This window comes from Takifugu flavidus, chromosome 16 (genome assembly GCF_003711565.1).
Source record: "Takifugu flavidus isolate HTHZ2018 chromosome 16, ASM371156v2, whole genome shotgun sequence".
NCBI classification, from domain to species: Eukaryota; Metazoa; Chordata; class Actinopteri; order Tetraodontiformes; family Tetraodontidae; genus Takifugu; species Takifugu flavidus.
Genome location: NC_079535.1, coordinates 12,181,491 through 12,203,526, shown reverse-complemented (window position 1 = coordinate 12,203,526; position 22,036 = coordinate 12,181,491). Strand labels below are relative to the sequence as shown.

The 22,036-nt window shown below is 49.1% G+C and overlaps 1 protein-coding gene across 5 annotated transcripts; it reads left to right on the top strand.

The window, feature by feature from the left end:
- The first annotated feature begins 1,631 nt into the window (after positions 1-1,631).
- On the top strand, positions 1,632-16,576 carry prkd1 (protein kinase D1). Of its 5 annotated transcripts, XR_008946646.1 has the most exons (22): positions 1,632-2,353; positions 5,100-5,238; positions 7,063-7,194; positions 7,266-7,435; positions 7,554-7,577; positions 7,683-7,893; positions 8,037-8,114; positions 8,435-8,633; positions 8,715-8,838; positions 8,961-9,038; positions 9,124-9,291; positions 9,353-9,464; positions 9,583-9,635; positions 10,362-10,434; positions 11,238-11,344; positions 12,167-12,328; positions 12,515-12,613; positions 12,926-13,086; positions 13,155-13,261; positions 13,387-13,654; positions 14,475-14,560; positions 15,157-15,249. XR_008946646.1 is itself a non-coding variant. In XM_057011882.1 (21 exons), the coding sequence occupies exons 1-21, from the start codon at positions 2,141-2,143 to the stop codon at positions 15,385-15,387; spliced, it is 2,724 nt and encodes a 907-aa protein (XP_056867862.1). In that variant the 5' UTR covers positions 1,640-2,140; the 3' UTR covers positions 15,388-16,576. The 5 variants fall into 5 exon arrangements, 4 of the variants coding, with proteins under 4 accessions (XP_056867860.1, XP_056867862.1, XP_056867861.1 ...); XM_057011882.1 differs by lacking the exon at positions 13,387-13,654 and having other exon boundaries at positions 1,640-2,353; positions 7,686-7,893; positions 15,157-16,576; XM_057011881.1 differs by lacking the exon at positions 13,387-13,654 and having other exon boundaries at positions 1,641-2,353; positions 15,157-16,576.
- The last annotated feature ends 5,460 nt before the right edge of the window (positions 16,577-22,036 follow it).

The window sequence follows — 22,036 nt, the reverse complement described above, 5'->3', positions numbered from 1 at the left end:
TGGCTGAGTTCTGAAGCTCTGAACAGTCCCGACATCGTCTCCGTGTGTTTGTGTCTCAGTTTTCCCTCCAACAATGTGACAGGAACGAAGGCAAACTGTTACTTGCTGCAGGCGTGACCCCGCGACCTGCAGGCTGACGCGCCGCCAAGCTCCAGCCTCCTCTCGTATTGTTGTACCTCGCCGCACGCCGCCGTCGGCAAACTTCGGTTCAAAACATTTCCACAACAACATACAACAAGTTTATGGAAGAGACGGCAGCTTTTTAGCACTTTAGCTGCATCTCGCCGTCCCACAGCGACAGGATTATCACCCGTGATGGCGGCGGCGGCGGCGGGGGGGCTGGTGGGTGTCAAATCTGTCAGTTTGTTCATGTGTGTGTTCAGTTCACTCATGCATGAGTGTGAATGAACGGTGTGTGTCGCTACAAAGCTGTGTGAACATGGGAGTGTGTGAAGTGCTGCAGAATGGAGGGAGCGCGGCGAGATTTTAATCAGATGAATTATTTAACAGCTTGTTGATGAGTTCTGAGGGGCTTCCATTCTTCTCCGCCGCTGTTTTCATTTCCACGGCGATTCGCTCGCACAAAAACGCCGGTAAAGTAGGACAGCGCGCCGCTACCGTGGCTGAGCCAGGCTAGCCTGCCTCGTTAGCCTGTTAGCCGGCAATGGCGTTAGCCGCAGGGGCAGCTGGTCTTCTTCTGTGGTGAATCTTCATCAGGACGACAGAACAAAAGCTCAAATATGAGGTTAAATATAAAAGTGTGTGTGTGTGTGTGTGTGTGTGTGTGTGTGTGTGTGTGTGTGTGTGTGTGAAAGTCACGCAGGTTAGCGGCCACGAACAGGAAGTGGACCCCAAAGCAGAACCCTTTCTCAAACCACAAGAACTCATGACTCCAGGTGAAACCGACTGTCTCCATGGCAACAGAGGAGATGTTTCGGAGGAAGGTTTTTCCTGCCCGACTCTGGAGATCAGCGATCTGTGCTGGGAGCAGGATCACGCCGTTCGGCGTCCCGGCTGATCTGGCGGGCGATGAACCGCCAAGCGAGCGTTCACTTCGAACGTCGGGCTCAGGCTTATTTCTGGCGCCGCCCACAAGGGGCGCTGTGTCAGAGCAGATGCAGGAACGTCTCTGAATCATCGGCTTATAAATAAGACCGTCGGGGAGTGGGCGGGGCTACGGCGGCGTCAGACAGGAAGTGGCCTGACCTCAGACACCAGCTCTGAATTATGGTGGGATGTGGATCAGGTAATCCAGACTGCTCTTCATGTGCACACACACACGCACACGCACACACACACGCGCATGCATGTGGTCCATAAATAAGCACAGAAAGGAGATGATGGAGGTTGAGGCGTGGGAGGACTGACAGAAGTGTGTGTCATTGTGTTTACGCATGTGTCTCCTAGCAACCAACTCATTTCACTCTGTCCTGTGACTTTCATTCAACAGGTGTGTGTGTGTGTGTGTGTGTTGTCTCTCTGACACGCGCGTGCACACGCGCCTCCCGTTGACGTGTTGCTGTCGCTGACGCAGCCTGACGCTGGCTCTGATTGGCTCGCCCGCAAACACACCTGAGCCAATCACGGGCGCGCGGACCTGACCTCGGGGAGACGCCGCAGACGCGCGTCGGAGGGTCGGTGACGTCAGAGGCTCCTGGACAACTTTAAATGTAAAAGTTTATGGGGGGAAAAAAAAGAGGAACAGCTCATTTCTCAGGCAGACTTTGAGACTTTAACTCCGCTGTTCCGGTGATTGACAGATGGCGCCAGAGGCGGGACCACGTGACTCTGCAGGTTAATTAGAAAGAAGTGCGATCAGCTGCTGACCGCCTCCTCCCCGCGCCTCCTCCCCCCCGCAGGGCGCTGTTGACGCGCTCGGCTCCGTCCGCCGGAGTCCTCGCGGCTCTGCGGTCCCGTCACGCAGTCGTCATGCGTGTTCTCCCTCTCCGTTCCCCGCGCGTGTCCTCGCGCCTCAGCCGAGCCTCGTCCTCCGGGTTTTTCTGCACTTGATCAGTTGCGAAACTCCGCTGTCGGTGCCTTCTTCCCCCGCGGAGGTGTGCGCGCGTGCGCCGCCGCGCCACCACAGACCCGCTGAAGTTCTGCTGCGGTTCCTGCGGGACTCCAACTCTCCGGGGACACGATGAGTGCGCCTCCGCTGATCCGCGCTCCCAGCCCGCTCCCGTTCTCTGGAGGGAGCAGCGGCGGGACCGGAGCAGGAGCAGGAGGAGGAGGAGGAGGAGTGATCTCCTTCCACATCCAGATCGGCCTGAGCCGGGAGCCGGTGCTGCTGGACGCCGCGGAGCTCAGCCTGAGCCAGGTCCGGGAGGTGGCCTGCTCCATCGTGGACCAGAAGGTAACTGGGGCCGAAGTTTGAACCAGCAACTTTGAAATGTATAGATGATTGGACCAGAACAGGATCACGTTGACCGAACTCGACGGGGGGGGGGGGGGGGGGGATCCTGGATTATTATTTATTTATTTATTTCTGACGTATGTGACGTCAGTGTCGCGCGGGTGCTGACCGGGGTGATCCTCCAAAGTTCTGAAGCTTTGCTTCCACTGAAACCTCAGCGATGCTCAGCGACAATAAGTTCCAACCAATCAAACAGCGTGGCAGCAGGAGGCGTAACCATGGTTACAGGGAGCTCTTAGCAGCCACAGCCCAAGCTAACAGTACTGACCGAGCTCAACACAGGAAGTGACACTGAGACAGAGATCCGCCGACGATGATCTGAAACTTCATCTGGTTTTTCATGACTGTCATGAGCCAGAGCGTGTGTGCACGTGCGTGTATGTGCACGTGCGCGAGTGCCAGAATAAGCAGTCGGGAAGATGAAAGAGCCGTGCTCCAGGTGTCTATAGTAACGATGGTCATGTGATGTGTTTCATCTATAATTGTCTTTGATTTGGACCTTGTTCACATCAAAGGTTAGCATGTTGCGTGTTAGCATGTTGCGTGTTAGCATGTTGCAGGTTAGCGTGTGGCAGGTTTCTAGTGGGTGAAGCTCAAGCTAATGATGTAATAACGTCAGGAACATTAAGGTCAAAGCAGTCGTTACGGTGTTGCGGTTATTTATGTATCGTCATGAGTCCAATTCCTGTGTTCGAAGGTCAGAGGTCAACCCTGTCAGGGCCTTGACCCTTGGCGGCTGCCGCTGACGGACGCCGGTTTACGCTCTGTAGGCGGAGCCTCCGCCGGCACGTGAGAGCGGCGCCCTGCGGTGTGCTTCCTGCGTGCGAGCCAGCGTTCGTTCGTCAGAGTGGTGACTCACTGCGAGCGTCGGTTGTCCCGTCTTTGTTCGCTCTGCGGGGCTTCTCTTCTTCTCTGCTTCTTTTTCCTGCTCCACAGACAGAAACAACGTGACAGATGTCACACACACAATGTTCCTATGGTTGTGAGGCCAAATCTGCGTCTCCTCTTGGACGTGGCGGCGTGTTTATCTGTCAGACACACTCTGGAATTATGGGAGATTAAATCCTTTTGCTGCAGCGCCGCCAGAAAAACTTCATGACTAAATAATCCAATATGGCTCCAATCTGACTTCCTGTTTGTGTTCCACTCTGACCTTTGACCCCGAAGGCCCGTCTCAACATATCTGACCTTTGTGTCAGGTCCACAGGTGTCAACCGTGCTGCTGCGGTCTCTCACTGACACACACACACACACACACACACACACACACACACACACACACACTCGCTCTCTCTCTGTAACAGTAATAATACTAAAGCTGTGTTTTTCTGTCGCTTGTGGTTTCTCCCTGTTGCCTGGCAACTGATGATTATTGCAGCAGTGAAGTGTCCTTCTGAGGGCCATTATGTGAGACACACACACACACACACACAACACACACACACACACACACACACACACACACACACACTGAATAAAGGAGCCCAGAACATGTTATTGTTCTCTTTCATCACATTTTCATCCCTTCACCTCGTCCCCCCAATATTTTTTTTTACGTCAGTATATTCTGTTTCAAACCACCGTGTCGTGCGTACGTGCATCATCTGGAAACAGCCGATGACATGGATTCATCCGCCAGTGAAAATAGGTCCTGCAGTGACGTTCAGCTGGTCTGTTGCCAGGACGTGTCGTGATGTTCTGCTGGATCGTAGCGAGCAGCCGATCGCAGGAGAAACCACGTAAAATGAACCCCTCCTCTCCTCCTGCTCCGCTTCCACCCTCCAACCGCTTGGATCGTCTCCGGGTCATCAGAAAGTCCGATGGATGTTGGGTGTCTGGTGATTTTAGCTTTTCAGGCAGCTGATGTTCTTCCTCTGCTTATCTGGGTCGGGGGTCAGCCGTCATGGCCCCGCCCACCCAGCTGCCCGTCCAATCACAGACGTTCCAAAGTAACCCAAGTTCACTCATTCCTGCTGCTGATGGTGACCTTTGACCTCATCTGCAGCCGCAACTGTTTAACCAATCGGCACGCTCAAAAACAGCACACACACACACACACACACACACACATCCTTGTATAACTACCTGTGTGAGGACATAAAACATTCCCCAACTCTTCATCTAAACCTAATTCTATCCTAAGTCTTAACCTTCAGTCCTTTTGAAGATGTGAGGACCAGCCAGAATGCCCTCACTTCCCAAAAATGTCCTCACTTTGCTAGTAGAATAAGTATTTAGGTACTCCGTGTGCAGCAAATAGAACACACACACACAGTGATAGACATCACGCAGGCCTTGTTATAAGTGGCATCGTGTAACTGTTGTCATGGTGACAGGACTCTCATCCTAATGGGTTTTTTCCATAAGTGTCGGCCAGCATCACTGTTGCTGTGAGGACATTACCGTGGGTGCGTTTCAAGGACACGGAACGCCATCGGAACAAACGTGTGATTTCATCAAGTGCGTAAATTAGCTTCACTCTGTCTGAAGGTTTAATGTTTAGAAGCTTTTTCTGTCCTTCAAGCCTCCGTTCTCCGTTTACCACGAAGCTAACAGAGCCGCCACTTTACCGAAGATGATCGCGTTTGAGGACCTTCTGGCCCGATATCGTGTGTCCGGGTTGCGGAGCGTCGCCCCCTGCTGGCCACAGCAGCGTTGTGACCGTCCCTCCCCTGTGTTTCTGCAGATACCCGAGTGTGTGTTCTACGGAATGTACGACAAGATCCTGCTGTTCCGCCATGACCAGGCCTCTGAGAACGTCCTCCAGCTGCTGCGCTCAGCCTCTCAGATCCAGGAGGGAGACCTGGTGGAGGTCGTGTTGTCTGGTAACTGTCAATCACCACAACCACAGCAGACGCTCCCAAACTGAAGTTCTCGGGGAACGGGAACTGCAGATGTTTCCAGATGTTTCTGAGAAACGTCTGGCTGTCGTCCGCCTCGGGACTCAGCTGGTCACACCGCGCCATGCTAACTGCTAATAGGCTAACAGCTGCTGTTTAGATACTTCCCGTCTGTCACCAATCAGCAGAGTGCGCGCGCGTGTGTGTGTGTGTGTGTTCACGTTGCATCTGTGATGGAAGTCAAAACAACACAACAAAAAGGCAGAATTTAAGCAGCATCGGTTTCCACAGACGGCGTTTGAAGCTTTAGACGTTGAGTCGACAAAACAACGAAAACGTGATCGTGTCCAACGCGAGATGAGGTCTGTTTGTGATCCTCATAACTTCTGACAGTAATCTGTCTGTAATGGAACAGCCAATCAACGGCTATAGCAACCGTAACAACAACAACAACAACAACAACAACAACAGCACCCAAATCCATCCTTCAGTGTTTCTGCTGCAGGTTGTTTTTGACTCCACTGATGAAGCTTCTGAAGGATCAATACAGGAAATACAGGAAGACATCTTCTCTCTCTCTCTGTCTCACACACACACACACACACACACACACACACACACACACAATACTCTGCCTTAACCATCCCAAATTAACCCTCAACCTTAAAACCAAGTCTTAACCCTCAAAGTGTCCTTTGAAGTAATGAGGACCAGCCAAAATGTCCTCACTTTGCTAGTAGAATGAGGATTTTTGGGACACAAGTACAAGAACACACACACACACACAGACTAGCTGGTGACTAAAGAGCCAGCTAGCGCTACTTAATGCTGCTAATTCGCATACAAACAGACATTTAGATTTATATGAAGACTACCTAGAAACACACACACACACACATGCACACACACACTGTTTTTCTGAAGCATGTAATAACAGTTCAGGAACACGTTCACACTTCCAAACGTGTGCTGGCCCTCTAAACAAAAGCCATAAACAATAATTTGAATAAATGGAGGTAATTTCCTGCAGCAGAATGTCTAATCAGAGACTCTTTCTGCTGGAGGACCACCGGACGAGTGTGTGTTTGTGGGGGGAGAAAAAAAAAAACCCGCTAAAAGGCAAGACACACTCGCAGCCGCACGCTGGGAGAAAGAGGGAAAATGATGGAGATATCGGAAAGCGGCGATGAGCCTCGCCAAGCCTGCTGGCCGAGCAGACGCACACTCGGTCCATCTGCACCCGCTAAGAGCCTCTCCAACCTCCCAAACATTTACAAAATACCCGCTAACGACCCGTTCATTACTGTTCCGCACCGCCGCCGTGTTTACCGTCTCCTCTGCTGCTTTATTCCATTCAATAAATCCCATTTTCACACTGTCGGCGTCTCCGCTAACGAGCCGCGCAGCCGGAAGTTCCCCCGTCTCGGGCTCCAGGAGAAGCGCTCCGGCTCACTGGAAACTTTGGGTTTGTCCCAGTACTTCCAGTCAGAGTAAAGATGTCAAAGAAATTAAGAAAAAAAAAAACCAGTCTGCAGATCCTGAACCAGTCTGTCACGGGAGGCAGAACGTTGAACCTCAGGAGTCTAGGAGGGAGGGTGACCCGGAGAGGTGGGTTCACCAGCAGGAGGTCCCAGTCCGGTCCCGGCTGGAGCAGGAAGGACGCGTCCTGGCTGGATTTAAAGAGTCGCACCATAACATTTGTGCAATAATGGGAGACCTGGTAATGTGGGGGACCGGTCCAGCCCAGCAGGTGGTAACAGGTGACGGCTGCTGATGGGTGACTCGGCTCTGATGGCGTCTCTCCCGCAGCTTCGGCCACCGTGGAGGACTTCCAGATCCGTCCACACTGTCTCTTCGTCCACTCGTACCGCGCTCCCGCCTTTTGCGACCACTGCGGCGAGATGCTGTGGGGGCTCGTACGCCAGGGGCTCAAGTGTGAAGGTGAGACGATGTTTTTAGGTGTCCTGACGCCTGAGGCTCTCCTCACATCCTGTTTCCTGTTTCCTGTCCAGGCTGCGGCCTGAACTATCACAAGCGCTGCGCCTTTAAGATCCCCAACAACTGCAGTGGCGTGAGGCGGCGCCGCTCGTCCAACGTCTCGCTAACGGGGGGGCTGGTCAACTTTGGCCGTCCGCTCTCCGCTGAGCCCTCCCCCCCCCACTACACCGATGAGGCGCTACTGGTCAGTAAACCCGTGTGTGTGTTTGAATGTTCTCAGTGGAGGCTAATGCTAACGGTGTAGCTCCAGAAGGTCTGGATTTAATCCTGAGACGTTAATAACCTCTGTCTTTCCTCTCCAGTCACCAGTCTCTCCCAACATGGAGGTACGTGTTACCAACAATGTTTCGCTAAAAACTACGTTAAAAACGTCAATTTTCACTGATCAATTTTACTGGGGCGGTTTGACATCGTTTGACTCATGCACACAGCAGAAAAGCCAGTTAGATTACTTCCCCGGGAGGGAGCGGCGCTCCAGCTCCCAGTCCTACATCGGTCGCCCCATCGAGCTCGACAAGCTGTTGCTGTCAAAGGTCAAAGTTCCTCACACGTTCCTGATCCACTCGTACACCCGACCCACCGTCTGCCAGCACTGCAAGAAGCTGCTCAAAGGCCTCTTCAGACAGGGGCTGCAGTGTAAAGGTGGGCGTCACCCCGGGGGCGGGGCTTAGCCTATATGGGTGTGGATCAGCTGTCAGAATGTTTAAAGTAAGTGTGTGCGTGTGTGTGTGTGTGTGTGTGTGTGTGTGTGTGTGTGTGTGTGTGTTTGCTCTTTTCCTCCTCAGACTGTAAATTTAACTGTCATAAACGATGTGCTGCCAAAGTGCCAAACAACTGCCTGGGAGAAGTTTCCAGGAACGGAGGCACGTTTGGCCACACACACACCTGAAACACACACACCTGAAACACACCTGAAACACACACAGCTGAAACACACAGCTGAAACACACACAGCTGAAACACACACCTGAAACACACACAGCTGAAACACACACAGCTGAAACACACACACCTGAAACACACAGCTGAAACACACACACACACCTGGAACACACACACCTGAAACACAGCTGAAACACACACACACCTGTAAAACACACACACCTGTAAAACACACACACCTGTGAAACACACACCTGTAAAACACACACACCTGTAAAACACACACGCTTGGCTTCACCAGAACTCCTGAGTCCAGGTGCCGACTCAGACGTTGTCGTGGAGGGTTGCCTTGACGACCATGACGTGGACAGAGGCGACGGTCTGTTGGACGACATGGACGAGGCGCTCCTGACGGACGGGGGCCTGCTGCTGGAGGCGGGGCCGAGTGACCTCTGTGACCTGCACGACCCGGACGCAGACGAGTCCAACCGAGCCATCAGGTGAGCAGAGGCACACGCTCGGAAACACACACGTGCATAAACGCGTGCACGTGACAGAGCCTGGTTCCCCCCCCCCCCCAGCCCGTCCACCAGTAACAACATCCCCCTGATGCGAGTGGTTCAGTCCGTCAAACATACCAAGAGGAAGAGCAGCAACGTGATGAAGGAGGGCTGGATGGTCCACTACACCAGCAAGGACACTCTGGTACCTTCATGCTCACACACACACGTGACATGTGACTGACAGGTGTGTCCAGGTGTGTCCCGCCTTGGCGGAAAGGTTTTAACGGAGGGTTGAAAACTCGCCCTCACTCTTCTTCCTTTCAGAGGAAACGACACTACTGGAGGTTGGACAGTAAATGCATCACGCTGTTTCACAACGACACGGGAAGTAAATACTATAAGGTGAGGCGGCGTCTTCTTCTGTGGTGTCTGGTTAAAAGTCCGTCTGTGGGCGGGTGAGGACCGAAGCGCTGGTGTGTTCCCGCAGGAGATCCCTCTGTCTGAGATCCTGTCCCTGGAACCGGCCCAGACCTTCTCTCTGCTGTCGGACGGCGCCAACCCTCACTGCTTCGAGATCACCACGGCCTCGCTGGTTTACTTCGTGGGCGAGGCGCTGCCCAGAGCCGACTCGGCGTTGGCGGGCAGCAGCGTTCTGGTGAGCGAGCGGCAGATTTCGGGGTGGTTGAGTCCCCCTGTGACCCCCTGATGTGTCGCAGGTCAGCGGGGTCGGCCAGGATGTGGCTCGGATGTGGGAGATGGCCATCCAGCACGCGCTGATGCCCGCCGTGTCCACGGGGGTGTCCAACAGCTCGCACTGCAGCGGACACAGTAAGAGCGCTCGGACGCCGCCGAGGCCGCAGACACGTAGCGCGACCTTTGACCTTTTTAACCTGCGGCGTTTGAATGAGTCTCTCCAACTCTGACGGTGTTTGTGTGTCGTCAACAGAAGAAATTTCCATCAGTATTTCTGTGTCCAATTGCCAGATTCAAGAGAACGTGGTGAGACAACACACACACACACACACACACACACACACACCACACACACACACACACACTCGCTCATTTTGTGGTGATGTCACCGTTTTCACTTCATCAAACATTAATATTTCCTCAAATGTGGCCACGGCTCCACCTCTCTGTCTCAAAGGTGAACATGCCTCTAACGGAGATTACTGTGATTACTCACTCAGCCAAATGGTTTCCATGACGATGGCTGTAATTAAGCAGCGAGCTTGGAGACGAGGATTTTAATATTGTATTTCTGCTCCTGTCTCTCCTCAAGGTGTGATATTAGGCTGTCAGCTAGCGGCTGAAAGGCGAGACGGGAAGAGCAGACAATATTTAACAGCTGTGGTGTCAAAGCGGTGGCAGATCATGTGACATCAAAGAGTTTGCGTTCCTCTGAGAACCACCAGGTGGTGATCCGTCGCTGGTCATCAAAGCTGGTTCTCTTTGTTAGCCCAACATTTTCAAAATCAGACTTGGCTCTTGGCCACCTCGGCTTCTTCAGGTAGCTACGTCAGGTTAGCTAACAAACGATTAGCGCGTTTTATCGAGGCCTCTTAAAAGTCGTGTCAGTAGCGGCCTTCACCCTCTTTACGGAGGATTCCTGATGGTTCCAACAGAAATGGGACAAAACCAGTAAGGTGAAGAATGGAAGGTCATGTGACCGCCCCCTGCTGGGTCTCCATTGTTGATTCGATGTCTGTGTTTGTTTGTCAGGATGTAAACTCTGTGTACCAGATCTTCCCCGATGAGGTTCTTGGATCAGGACAGTTTGGCATCGTCTATGGAGGTAAAAGGTTCTAACAGAGAACGTTGGAACAACTGGATGAGTGGATGGATGGATGGATGGATGGATGGATGGATGGATGAGTGGATGGATGAGTGGGTGGGTGGATGAGTGGATGGATGAGTGGATGGATGGATGAGCGGATGGATGAGTGGATGGTGGATGGATGGATGGATGAGCGGATGGATGAGTGGATGGATGGATGGCGGATGGATGAGTGGATGGATGGATGGATGGATGGATGGATGAGCGGATGGATGAGTGGATGGATGAGTGGGTGGTGTGGATGGAGAGTGGATGGATGGATGGTGGTGGGATGGATAGATGGAGGGTGATGGATGGATGGTGGATGGATTGGGTGGTGTGTGTGGATTGCTGGCTTGATGAATGATGGATGGATGTGGATGGATGATGGCTGGATTGATGGATGCTGGCTGCTGGGGGTGATTCTGGTCTGGATGGATGGCTGGGATGGGCTGGATGCTGGTGTGGATGGATGCTGGTGGATGGATGGCTGGATGGGTGGTGGATGGCTTGCTTGGGCTGGCTGGCTGCTGCTGCTTTGGATTGGGTGGGCTGGCTGATGGGTGGGTGGCTGGCTGCTGGGTGGCTGCTGCGTGCTGGATGGCTGCTGAATGGCTGATGGCTGGATGGCTGCTGGCTGGCTGGATGCTGGGTGGCTGATGGATGGATGGTGCTGGTGGATGATGGGTGGATGGATGGATGGATGGATGGGTGTGCTGATGGATTGATGTTGGATGGTGGAGTCCAGTCCTGGACTGGCCTCACTCAGTTGTGTGATGCAGGTAAACACAGGAAATCTGGTCGAGACGTCGCCATTAAAATCATCGATAAACTGCGTTTCCCAACCAAGCAGGAGAGTCAGCTGCGCAACGAGGTGGCTATACTGCAGGTACACACACACACACACACACACACACACACACACACACACACACACACGCTAACATAACCCTGGTCCTGACCTAAACCCAATTCTAACCCCCAAACATTCCTTCAAAGTTGCTTGAACCAGCCAAAATGTCCTCACTTTGCTAGAAGAATCAGTGTTTTGGAACTCAATATGTCAATGACGAGAAGAGACACACACACACACAGTTTAGTTCAACGGTGTGACGTCCTGTTGTGAAGGAACATTAATTACCATGGTAACCCTGTGTGGGTGTGACATCATCGTCCCACTGCTGCTCCACACCTGCAGAACTGTTCACTTCCTGTTCAGACATCGGTATTTAACACACACGTGTGATTTTGATGATTGTCAGAACCTGCAGGAGAACACATTTATGATGCGCATCAGCATCTTCATCTCTGCCACTTCCAGCTCTGCCTCCTCAGTGTCTCTGAGCCAAACATCATGGCTGCTCTCACCTCCATCTTCTACACCAGGGCTGCCCAAATCCAGTCCTCGAGGGCCGGGGGCGTCCTCCACCTGGTAGGACAGAAAGGCCAGCTGAGAAAACGCTGACCGGGCTGGATTTGGACATCCTGTCCTTCACCTTCAGTCTTGCTGACCCTTTTCTAGATCCACCTTCTTCACCTCTTTCCCTCTAACCTCACTGTTCCATCCAGGTTCCATCCTGGTTGACTCCCCAAACCTTTTCAATGCTAGCAAGACCAACCATCTTCACTTGGATCGCAGCCTCGGAAGCTTTGATGATTACCTACGACTTGTGTAAGTTTATTTTTTGATGATTCTTCATCCTTTGGACAGAGTTTGCATCATCCCGGCGTTGTCAACCTGGACTGCATGTTTGAGACCCCAGAGAGGGTGTTTGTGGTGATGGAGAAGCTGCACGGAGACATGCTGGAGATGATCCTGTCCAGCGAGAAAGGACGACTTCCTGAGAGGATCACCAAGTTTCTGGTCACGCAGGTCCTTCCCACATTAATAAGAACCATGTTGAAGAACCATTGGCACATTTATTAATTAGAAGAACCTCAAATCATGTCTGCTGTGAATGTTCTCATAGTTTGTTCTAGTCCAACACAAATGAAAACGATTCTGAAGATAGAATCAGGACTACTGCCACCCTGTGGTGGCTTTGTGCTCTGCCATCAGATCCTGGTAGCTCTGCGTCACCTTCACTTCAAGAACATCGTCCACTGTGACCTAAAACCCGAGAACGTCCTGCTGGCTTCTGCAGACTCATTTCCTCAGGTGACTTTTAAATTTGCCTCGTCAGAATGATCCCGTCAAAGCTGAGGTTCAAGGTCCTGAGTCATTTTAGGATCAGGGTCTAGGTTCTCGGGTGGGGGGGGGCAGGTTCTGGGCTCAGGTTCCAGAGCCTCCGCGGCCGATCTCCTGATTGGTCAGCTGATATTTTTGGAATTTGTTACGGACATGAGAATCTTTTTAACCAAATTTGATTTTTAACCTCAGAATTGATCATTTCAGTCAAATCTTTCTCAGCTTTTTTCCCCTCTGACATCTAATTTCTTCCTGAACTTTAACCTTCGTCCTGATCATCAGGTCAAACTCTGTGACTTTGGATTTGCTCGGATCATCGGGGAAAAGTCCTTCAGGCGTTCCGTGGTTGGCACGCCGGCGTATCTTGCTCCCGAGGTTCTGAGAAACAAAGGCTACAACCGCTCGTTGGACATGTGGTCTGTGGGCGTCATCATCTACGTCAGGTTGGAGCTCGAGTCTCGTGTCTTTGTTCAGCTCGTCTGTCGTCCTTATTACATTTGTGTGTCCACAGTCTCAGCGGAACGTTCCCCTTCAATGAAGACGAAGACATCAACGATCAGATCCAGAACGCTGCCTTCATGTACCCTCCTCATCCCTGGAAGAAGATCTCCCCAGAAGGTAAATTTTTGGATGTTCTGTCCCAGTGATCCCAGTGAAAGTTACCCAGTTGGGCCACCTTAGATCTGCTCAGGCACAGTCCTGTAGGTAGTGAGGCTTCTCTGTCCTGATGTCCATGCCTCCAGTTTGGTGTCATAGGGGAGCATGTGGGCAGGGGTCCGGGAGCAGAGGTCTAGGGACACCCATCCAGGGACAAATGTCAAAGGTCCAGAAACAAAGGTCCAGGGGCAGAGGTCCAGGGTCAACGGCCGAGGAGCAGAGATCATGGGACAGAGGTCCAGAGACGACAGCCAGGGGCAAAGGTTCATGTGAATGAGACTTCCTGTTCCAAATCTTAGAGCTCCGACATCTGTGAAGAGCTCTGTGGAAACGATGTCAGCAGGCGGTAAGACGGTAAGTCTGTCAGCCTCCGAACCAGCCAGAATCAGGGCGGCCCGCTCTCACGGGTGATCACGAGACGAGATGATCAATAATCAATCAGAGTTGAATCAGTCGTCAGGGATCGCCGTCGTGTCTGCTTAAAACCGCAGAGTGAAGGTAAAATCATCCATAACTCTAAATGTCTGCTGGGTCGGTTTCTATGGCAACAGACAGAAATAAGGCGAGCGTCACCTGCAGAGCTTCCTCTCACCTTCCTGTCCTTCGGTTGACTCACGCTGCTTTCAGGGTTTTCTATAAATGCGTCTATCTGACTCACTCTTCCTCCTCCTCCTCGTCTTCCTCTACTGGACCTCGGAACGTTCCTGCGCCTCCACGAGGAGAAACTTTGGCTGAGGCCAGACTTCAGAGTTCACGTCCAATTTTTGCAGTCGCCACTGTCATCGCGTCTCCGACAGCTCTGGCCGGTAGCAGCAGTGTCCACGTTAGAAGCTAACCGCTAATGAGCGCTTTTGACCACTTGTGCAGAGCCGACGTGGAGGTCATGTGACTGCTGTGAGAAACAGGAAATGAGAGGGGAGGGAGCATTAGCGGCGTAGCAGCGATGGTGTGATTGAGACGTATTCATGTGCTCCTTCATTCATGTGTATAATGCTGAGTGATGGGGGCCCCCGTTGATCTGAGGGGCCCCGGGCCTCCAGAGCTGTTCAGACTGCTGACCCATGAAGAAATGTTAACATCATGTTAGCTTTGCTCATTAACCCCGACTGGCCCCTCTCTTCGGGGGGGGGGGGGCGACCCTGGTTTTACCTCCGTCTGTTCTTCTCCATCGCAGCGATCGACCTGATCAACAACCTGCTGCAGGTGAAGATGAGGAAGAGGTACAGCGTGGACAAGACGCTCAGCCACCCGTGGCTGCAGGTAGCAGCACCGACGCAGCACCGACGCAACACCGACACACGTGAAAACACACACCGCCGATTCCTGCAGGTCAGGCAGATATTGACCTCTGACCTCACCACACGTTAAAGGAAGTAGAGAAGATCCTGGACCGCCCGGAGAGTCTTTACAGATTCACTACTGATCATTTGGAATCACAATAATCCAGAAGAGGTGAAAGCAGTTGGGTCCAGCAGAACCTCGTCCTGGTGTTCTGTGGAAACCTCAGCTCTTTCAGGACTTCAGGTCCTTCCAACACGGGTGAAGGTTCCTCCATTCGTTCATCGGGAGTTTAACAATGGAGAGAATATCCACCAATCTGCTGTTTTCTAACCAAGTTGGCAAAGATGACTACAAATATCTCTGTTCCAAACAGGGAACCATGTGGGACTCCGTCACCAACTTTAATGCAAATTGAGGAGACGTGAACACTCGCAAACCATTAACAACCTCGTGACTGTTTCCATGGCAACTGCGTATTTGCCAAGAAGCAGGGAGATTATTGTTTCTTTGTCATGTGTAAAGAAGCCACAAAAGTAATGATTGACAGGAGGGGGCGGGTTTGTTTTCCTCACCAGGACTACCAGATGTGGCTGGACCTGAGGAACCTGGAGACCCGAATGAACGAGCGCTACATCACCCACGAGAGCGATGACCTGCGCTGGCAGCACCACGCTGAGCTGAGCGGGCTCGACTACCCGCTGCACCTCGCCAACAGTCCGCTCTGCAACAGCAGGCGAGGGGCGGAGTTTTACCAAGAGCAGGAGGAGGAGCTTGAGACCCTGAGCGAGAGGATCAGTGATCTATGACGGGGAAGATCTGAAGCCCCCACGAACAACAGCATTAAACCTGCGGCTAAACTAAAGTGTCTTTTTGATATACGATCCTTGTGATACGATAATGATGATGTCATCACGATGTGTTCTGTAAAAATCTTAATGTGACGGTTTGTTTGTTCTGACTGAAATGGATCCAGATTTAACTTGTTATATATCATATCTTCGGTCTTTATTGTCGCACCAGAATCGTCTGGGACAAACTGGACCGTGAATAAACCAAGATTATTGGTTATTGTCACGCGTCAGGTGATCTCAGGCTTCTTTGATCTTTGTTGAGTTTGTCATCGGGTCTCCTCAGATCTTCATGTTCTGTCTTCGTGTTCACAAATCTGATGTCAGAAACAATTTGACCCTCGATCAGTGTCGGGTGCTGAGACTTCGGGAAGATTTGGGGGTGAAAACAGTTCAAATCGCTCCTCAAACCAAATATGCGACACATATTTTAGCTTAATGTCAAACGAGTGAATGATTTGAATGCTTTTCCGATGGTTTTGATTCATTTAAAATTGCTTTTCAATCACTTGAAATTTACTGCAATCACATAAATAACAATGTTCTGTCGCCTCTTGTAGTGACAGTGTTCCCATTTTGTATGATGTTAGTTAATGCTAGCTACCACACTGAAAGAAACAGTTGTTTTAATTATAAAATGGCACTTTTTCTGGCCACGCTGGCCTTTCTGATTGATTTTTTGGCAACTGGATTTGATTGATACTAATTGGTCACAACTGGTCATTGACTGGCACAGCTACAGTACAGCTTTGACTCCTCCCCCTTTGATCACCTAGCAGGTGATGATAGGAAAGTATATGAAAATCATCTCTGTTCTGATTTTGATTAGTTTGGTCTTTTTTTTTAACCACAGATCCACATCAGGGAGGTTTTTCTCCTCCAGCCAAAAGATTAAAAACTATTCTTGCGTCTGCGAGTAAAGTGGAATAGCTCAGATTTCAGTAAAACAGAAGAAATTAAAATTCCAAGCAGTTAATGTAGGATTTCCTGTTTTTAGCTTGGTTAGCCAGTCAAACCTGGGTCTGTGTCCCTAAACGCGTTTTTCTTATGATCTGAAACAACATCAGCGTGCTCACATTCTGCAGAAGCTCTGACAGTGTCTCACATTTTTCTGATCCATATTTAAATAAATCGGTTCTAAAATTGAGCGGTGGAGATTTGTCCATTCTTGAGAGGTTAGCATATGTGCTACAGCATAGCATTGCTGCAGTTTGGTAAATTGTTTTCATGGATTAGAATACATTTTTACATTTGGTCAGCCAGCAGCAACTACTGCTTATTTATTGAAAATACACACACAGGTATTTATTAATGTAAAATACATGCATTTACGGTTTATTCCTTTTTACTAAACACGCACAGATGCCACCTGACGACCACAATAAAATACTAATGACGCTGGACACTGAATTTAAAGAGTATCCATTTTTACCATCCTCCTGCTAGCCATCATTTACGGTATTATTAAAGATGTTTATTCATATGACACGCAGGAATTACATTTCTGATCAAATGATGCTACATTTGGATTTAACTTGCCAATTTTCTGTCGCACTGTGATAGTGAGGTGAATGTGTTTATAGTGGAAATGATTGAAACTACGTGCTAATGCTAATGTTGCTGTTACCGCCAAACATTCAAGGTTGAAACAGTCAAACGTCCGAATGTCGACAACTGTAGATTTTAGCGCTATATAGTGTCATTTATTTAGTAAAACGAGGGAAATGTTTAAAAAATCATAAAATGCAAAAAACATTTATTTAAAAAAAGTTATTTAAAGTTCAGACTGAAGCTCAGATGAGGAGTAAAATGAAAGTTTAAAAATTCAGGTGGAAGAAAGTAGAACGGATCATCCGTCTGGCCACAAGATGGCGCCCAATGAGAGGGTTTCATCTGACTGCGTGTGCGCGTGTGTGTCTGTTTCCGCGTGTGTCATTTCCCATGGTACGAGTCTTTGTGTGTTTATGTCTTTGTTATCTATTTTGTCTGTGTGTTTGCGTGTGTGCGCGCGCACGCTTCCCAACACCTACCGTGATGCTTGTCGGGACACCGAGGGCTACATGAACACCAACACACACATTTAAGAAACAGCACACAATAAAAACAAACAAGCCTCCCTATATGCCAATTAAAACACACACACACACGCACACGCACACACACAGAAAGAGAGAGAGAGGTGGGTGAAAGACAAAGAAGGAGAATTATTTTGGAGAGTCACTGTGAATGATTACAGAAAAGCTTTTTGATTAGTGCAAACAACAAATGAGATGCAGAAATATGAAATGTGATAAACACACACACGCACACACACATACACACACGCACATACACGTGAATTAGAGCCGTCAGCTTTGGGAATCTTTAAAATCTTGATTCTATTGTTAGAAAACTGTTAAAATATCATTTTTATATGTTCTCCTCTGTGAAATGAACAAACCCGAAACAGTAAAATATAAATAATCATCACAGTGGCAGCAACAAAACTAATATAGTTTTTTTTCCATTATTTGTATTTCATAGAAAGAAAAAGCTATAATAACAATGCTTGTTATCATTTTATCAACTGTAAAAAAAAAACCAATAATGCTGATAATAAAACATAAATATAACTATAATAACAATAACAATAGTACAGTTATTTTATTATTTACATTTAATCAAAACTATAGTAATAGTTCTACTGCTATGGTAAGCATACAGTTATTATCTCATTATTTGAATTTAATAAAAACAATAAAGATCAGCATTTTTTCTACAATGGTGGATTTTTGTATGTGTATATTTCGTTATTTTCATTATTACATTTAAATAATAAAATCTTTTAATAAACTTTGTTGTTGACAATAAACTTACCCCAACTAGGCTAAAGACATGAGTGTAAATTTAGAATATTATCTTACATTATTTGCCTGCTGAATGAGAACGAGCTGATCAGAGAAATTGATCAGTCGTTATTGATAAGCTGCTTCTTTTTTATCCAAACTGGCGTCTTTGTGTTGAGTCGTTAAGCGTCGCCTGCTGAGGGAGCGAGAACGTGGAGAACCTGGACCAGCGAGAACATAGAGGAGACGCCGCGAGCGTCGCACGTAGCCCAGCTCCAGCGTTGTTGTTATTATTGCTATTATTGCTACTGTTACTATTGTTATTATTGCTATTATTACTACTGTTACTATTGTTATTATTGCTATTATTGCTACTGTTACTATTGTTGTTGTATTATTACTACTGTTACTATTGTTGTTGTTGTTATTATTACTGTTACTATTATTGTTGTTGCCATTATTACTACTGTTACTATTGTTGTTGTTGCCATTATTACTACTGTTACTATTATTGTTGTTGCTATTATTACTGTCACTATTATTGTTGTTGTTAATATTATTAGTGTTACTATTATTGTTGTTGTTATTACTGTTACTATTATTGTTGTTGTTAATATTATTACTGTTACTATTATTGTTGTTGCTATTATTATTATTACTATTATTATTATTACTGGTACTATTATTATTGTTGTTATTATTAATGTTACTATTATTATTGTTGTTTTTATTATTATTACTGCTGTTACTATTATTCTTGTTATTATTATTAGTGCCACTATTATTATTATTCTTGTTATTATTATGACTATTATTACTATTATCACTACTGTTAATATTATTATTATTGCTGTTGTTATTGTTACTATTATTATTGTTGTTGTAATTGTTATTATTGTTAATTGTTGCTATGCTGTTGTTAATACAGTTGTTATAACAGTTGTTATTAAGCATCCACTGGTGTGTGTTTCTCTTGTTTGAGTTTTGTGTCTTATTTCAGGTGTTATTTCTATAAATCCTGAAAACAGAGATTCTGTTGCTCTTTGGTTGGTTTAAACGTCCCATTTTTCTCACGTTCTTTTGTTTCGTTCCTGCCGACGGAGATGAAAACGCGGCTGATTTCGGTTTAAAAAGTGAATGGATGAAAGAGGAGAAACGCTTCTGTTTTCGCGTTTTAATTGTTTGGGTGAATTTTCCTCTTCCCGGCTGCTCTGAGGTCAGATTGTGTCCCACATGTGTAAATACGCCGTCTTCTCTCCTCCACCTTCTCCCTCCCGCTCGCTCTTTTGTCTCGGCCTTTTCTTCTCCTCCGTCTTCATGTGTTCATGCGTTCATGTTTTGTCGGAGATGAGCTGTCAGCTCGACGCCGCCAGGCAGAAAGTCTGAAACCAGCAGCCACCATATGTCTGTCGTTTTCTCGCTTCATTACTCTCCCTCTTTCTCAGGCTATTGATTCATTTCTCCACCTCCGTCATTCAATCGCTTCATGTTTTCATCCAGTAAAAAGTGCAGAAATGAAAATGAACTTGTTTTTTTTTTTTTTCTTCTTATTGACGGACCTGCGGAGAATCTGTGTCCTAACAACAAGTGAGTGTCATTAAACACATCAATGAGGCGTCGCACGCTGGCGCTCACGTGGACTCATCCACCAGAGAAAATAGTCCCCCGCAGATCCAGCTCTGCTTCCCATGAAGACGGAACTTTGTGCTGTGAGGAGCCAAAGTTCATTTTCTCCTGAAGCATCCGAGAACGAGGCTGTCGGCAAAATCAGGTCTGCGTCCACAACAAGGGAAGAGCTTCCTGATCCAAATGGGCTTCGGGATCTGCTGGATCCACTGGGTCACTTCCATCACAGCGTCACCGCTGCAAAACCACAAACTCTGGCTGATGTTGGGCCTGTTGGGTCGTTCCTGCTCCAGCCCAGCAGCTCCTCTTCCAGCCAGAGGTGGCGCCGTCGCAGTGGCCACGTCTTTCTCTGACCTGCGGCGACCACGTCCCCGTGGCAACCGCAGCCGAGTCGCGTGGACGCCCGTCAGCCTGCCGACTCCCAGGGACGTGCGCAGTGCATGATGGGATTGAGAGGAAGCAGCCGCGACTGTTGCTGAATCAGAGTGGACCGAACCGCCGCCAACAGCCGAACTTCAGACTGTTCTCAGACTGTTCTCAGACTGTTCTCTGACTGTTCTCTGACTGTTCTCAGACTGTTCTCAGACTGTTCTCTGACTGTTCTCAGACTATTTGGCTGCTCCTTCATCGTTCTTTGACTATTGATGAAGAGTTCTTTGGTTGTTATTTACCATTTATTTGACTGTTGTTCGACTGTTTCCTGACTGTTAATTTTTCGCTGTTGTTCCGACTGTTGTTTGGCTCATCTCTGACTGTTCTCCGGCTGTTCTCTGACTGTTCTCCGGCTGTTCTCAGACTGTTCTCTGACTATTTGGCTGCTCCTTCATCGTTCTTTGACTATTGATGAAGAGTTCTTTGGTTGTTATTTACCATTTATTTGACTGTTGTTCGACTGTTTCCTGACTGTTAATTTTTCGCTGTTGTTCCGACTGTTGTTTGGCTCATCTCTGACTGTTCTCTGACTGTTCTCCGGCTGTTCTCTGACTGTTCTCCAGCTGTTCTCTGACTGTTCTCTACCTGTTCGGCTGTTGTTCAGCTGCTCCTTCATCGTTCTTTGACTGTTGATGAAGAGTTCTTAGGTTGTTATTTACCATTTATTTGACTGTTGTTCGACTGTTTCCTGACTGTTGATTTTCGCTGTTGTTCCGACTGTTGTTTGGCTCATCTCTGACTGTCTTCCTGGATATTGTTCGACTGTTGTTTGGTGTTTGTCGTGAATTTTGTTTGTTGCTCTGACTGTTGCTCGTCTGTGCTTTGACTGTCTTTCCGGCTGTTGTGCGACTGTTTTCTGCCTGTTTCTGGGGCTGCAGCAGACCCGCGCCTGGACTCTTCTCTCTGGTTTCAGCACCTTTCAGCTTCGTCTCATATCAGCTTTTTCTGTCTCGGTCTTGCTCTTCTTTGTCTTCGTCCTCTCTCTCTCTCTCTCTCTCTCTGGCAGATGGAGGGATGATGGGCTTGTTGCCGTAGAAACCCGTCCATTCAGCCGCTGTGATGATGACACACAAACACAACAGTTTTCCCACGTTTGAAAATGGTTTTGGTTGTGTGTGTTAGGCAACAGACAACACGCAGGCGCCCTCCCTCCATCCTTCCCATCATCCTCTCTGTCTGCTGCGTGTTGATTCCACGCAGCGGCAGAAAACACAACAGTCGGGCAAAAACAAATGAAACGAGCCTCTCAATTATGGTTGGCGATGTGGGAGCAGCTGTTTCTGCTCTCCGATGTTTGTGGTTCGTCAGATGAAGCGTTCCCGACGGCGGCGGGGGGGGGGGGGGGGGGGCGGGCACCAACGGGCGAAATCGAAAAACGCCGCAGTGCAAATTTAATCCGGCCGCCTGGACTCGACTCGGCGGAGCTCTGCACGTTTCCGCCGGGCGTGTCGACGCACCGTCCACCATCAGTACGACGCCGGCAGATGAGGGCGGCGGGCGGCGCCCCCTGGTGGCTGGTTGCATCCCCGTTCTGGTCCGGCCAGGGCGGCGACCGTTGACCTCTGGCCTCTTTAAGTCTCGCCGCCTTCTTCCTCTCGCTCACGCTCAAACGCGGCGGCCGTCAATCACGCGCTAATAGCAGCTGTCACGCAGACGCGTCGGGGCGGTTACGCAGCACCTGCTCCCGAGTTGATTGGAGGAATTAGTGACCACGATCGTTAGCG

Bases quoted from the DNA above. Each gene is read 5' to 3' on its own strand.
- prkd1 (XM_057011880.1), top strand. From the start codon at position 2,141: ATGAGTGCGCCTCCGCTGATCCGCGCTCCCAGCCCGCTCCCGTTCTCT. The intron at 9,039-9,123 runs GTGAGGCGGCGT...GTGTTCCCGCAG, and splicing joins CGGGAAGTAAATACTATAAG to GAGATCCCTCTGTCTGAGAT. The intron at 9,465-9,582 runs GTAAGAGCGCTC...TGTCGTCAACAG, and splicing joins CTCGCACTGCAGCGGACACA to AAGAAATTTCCATCAGTATT.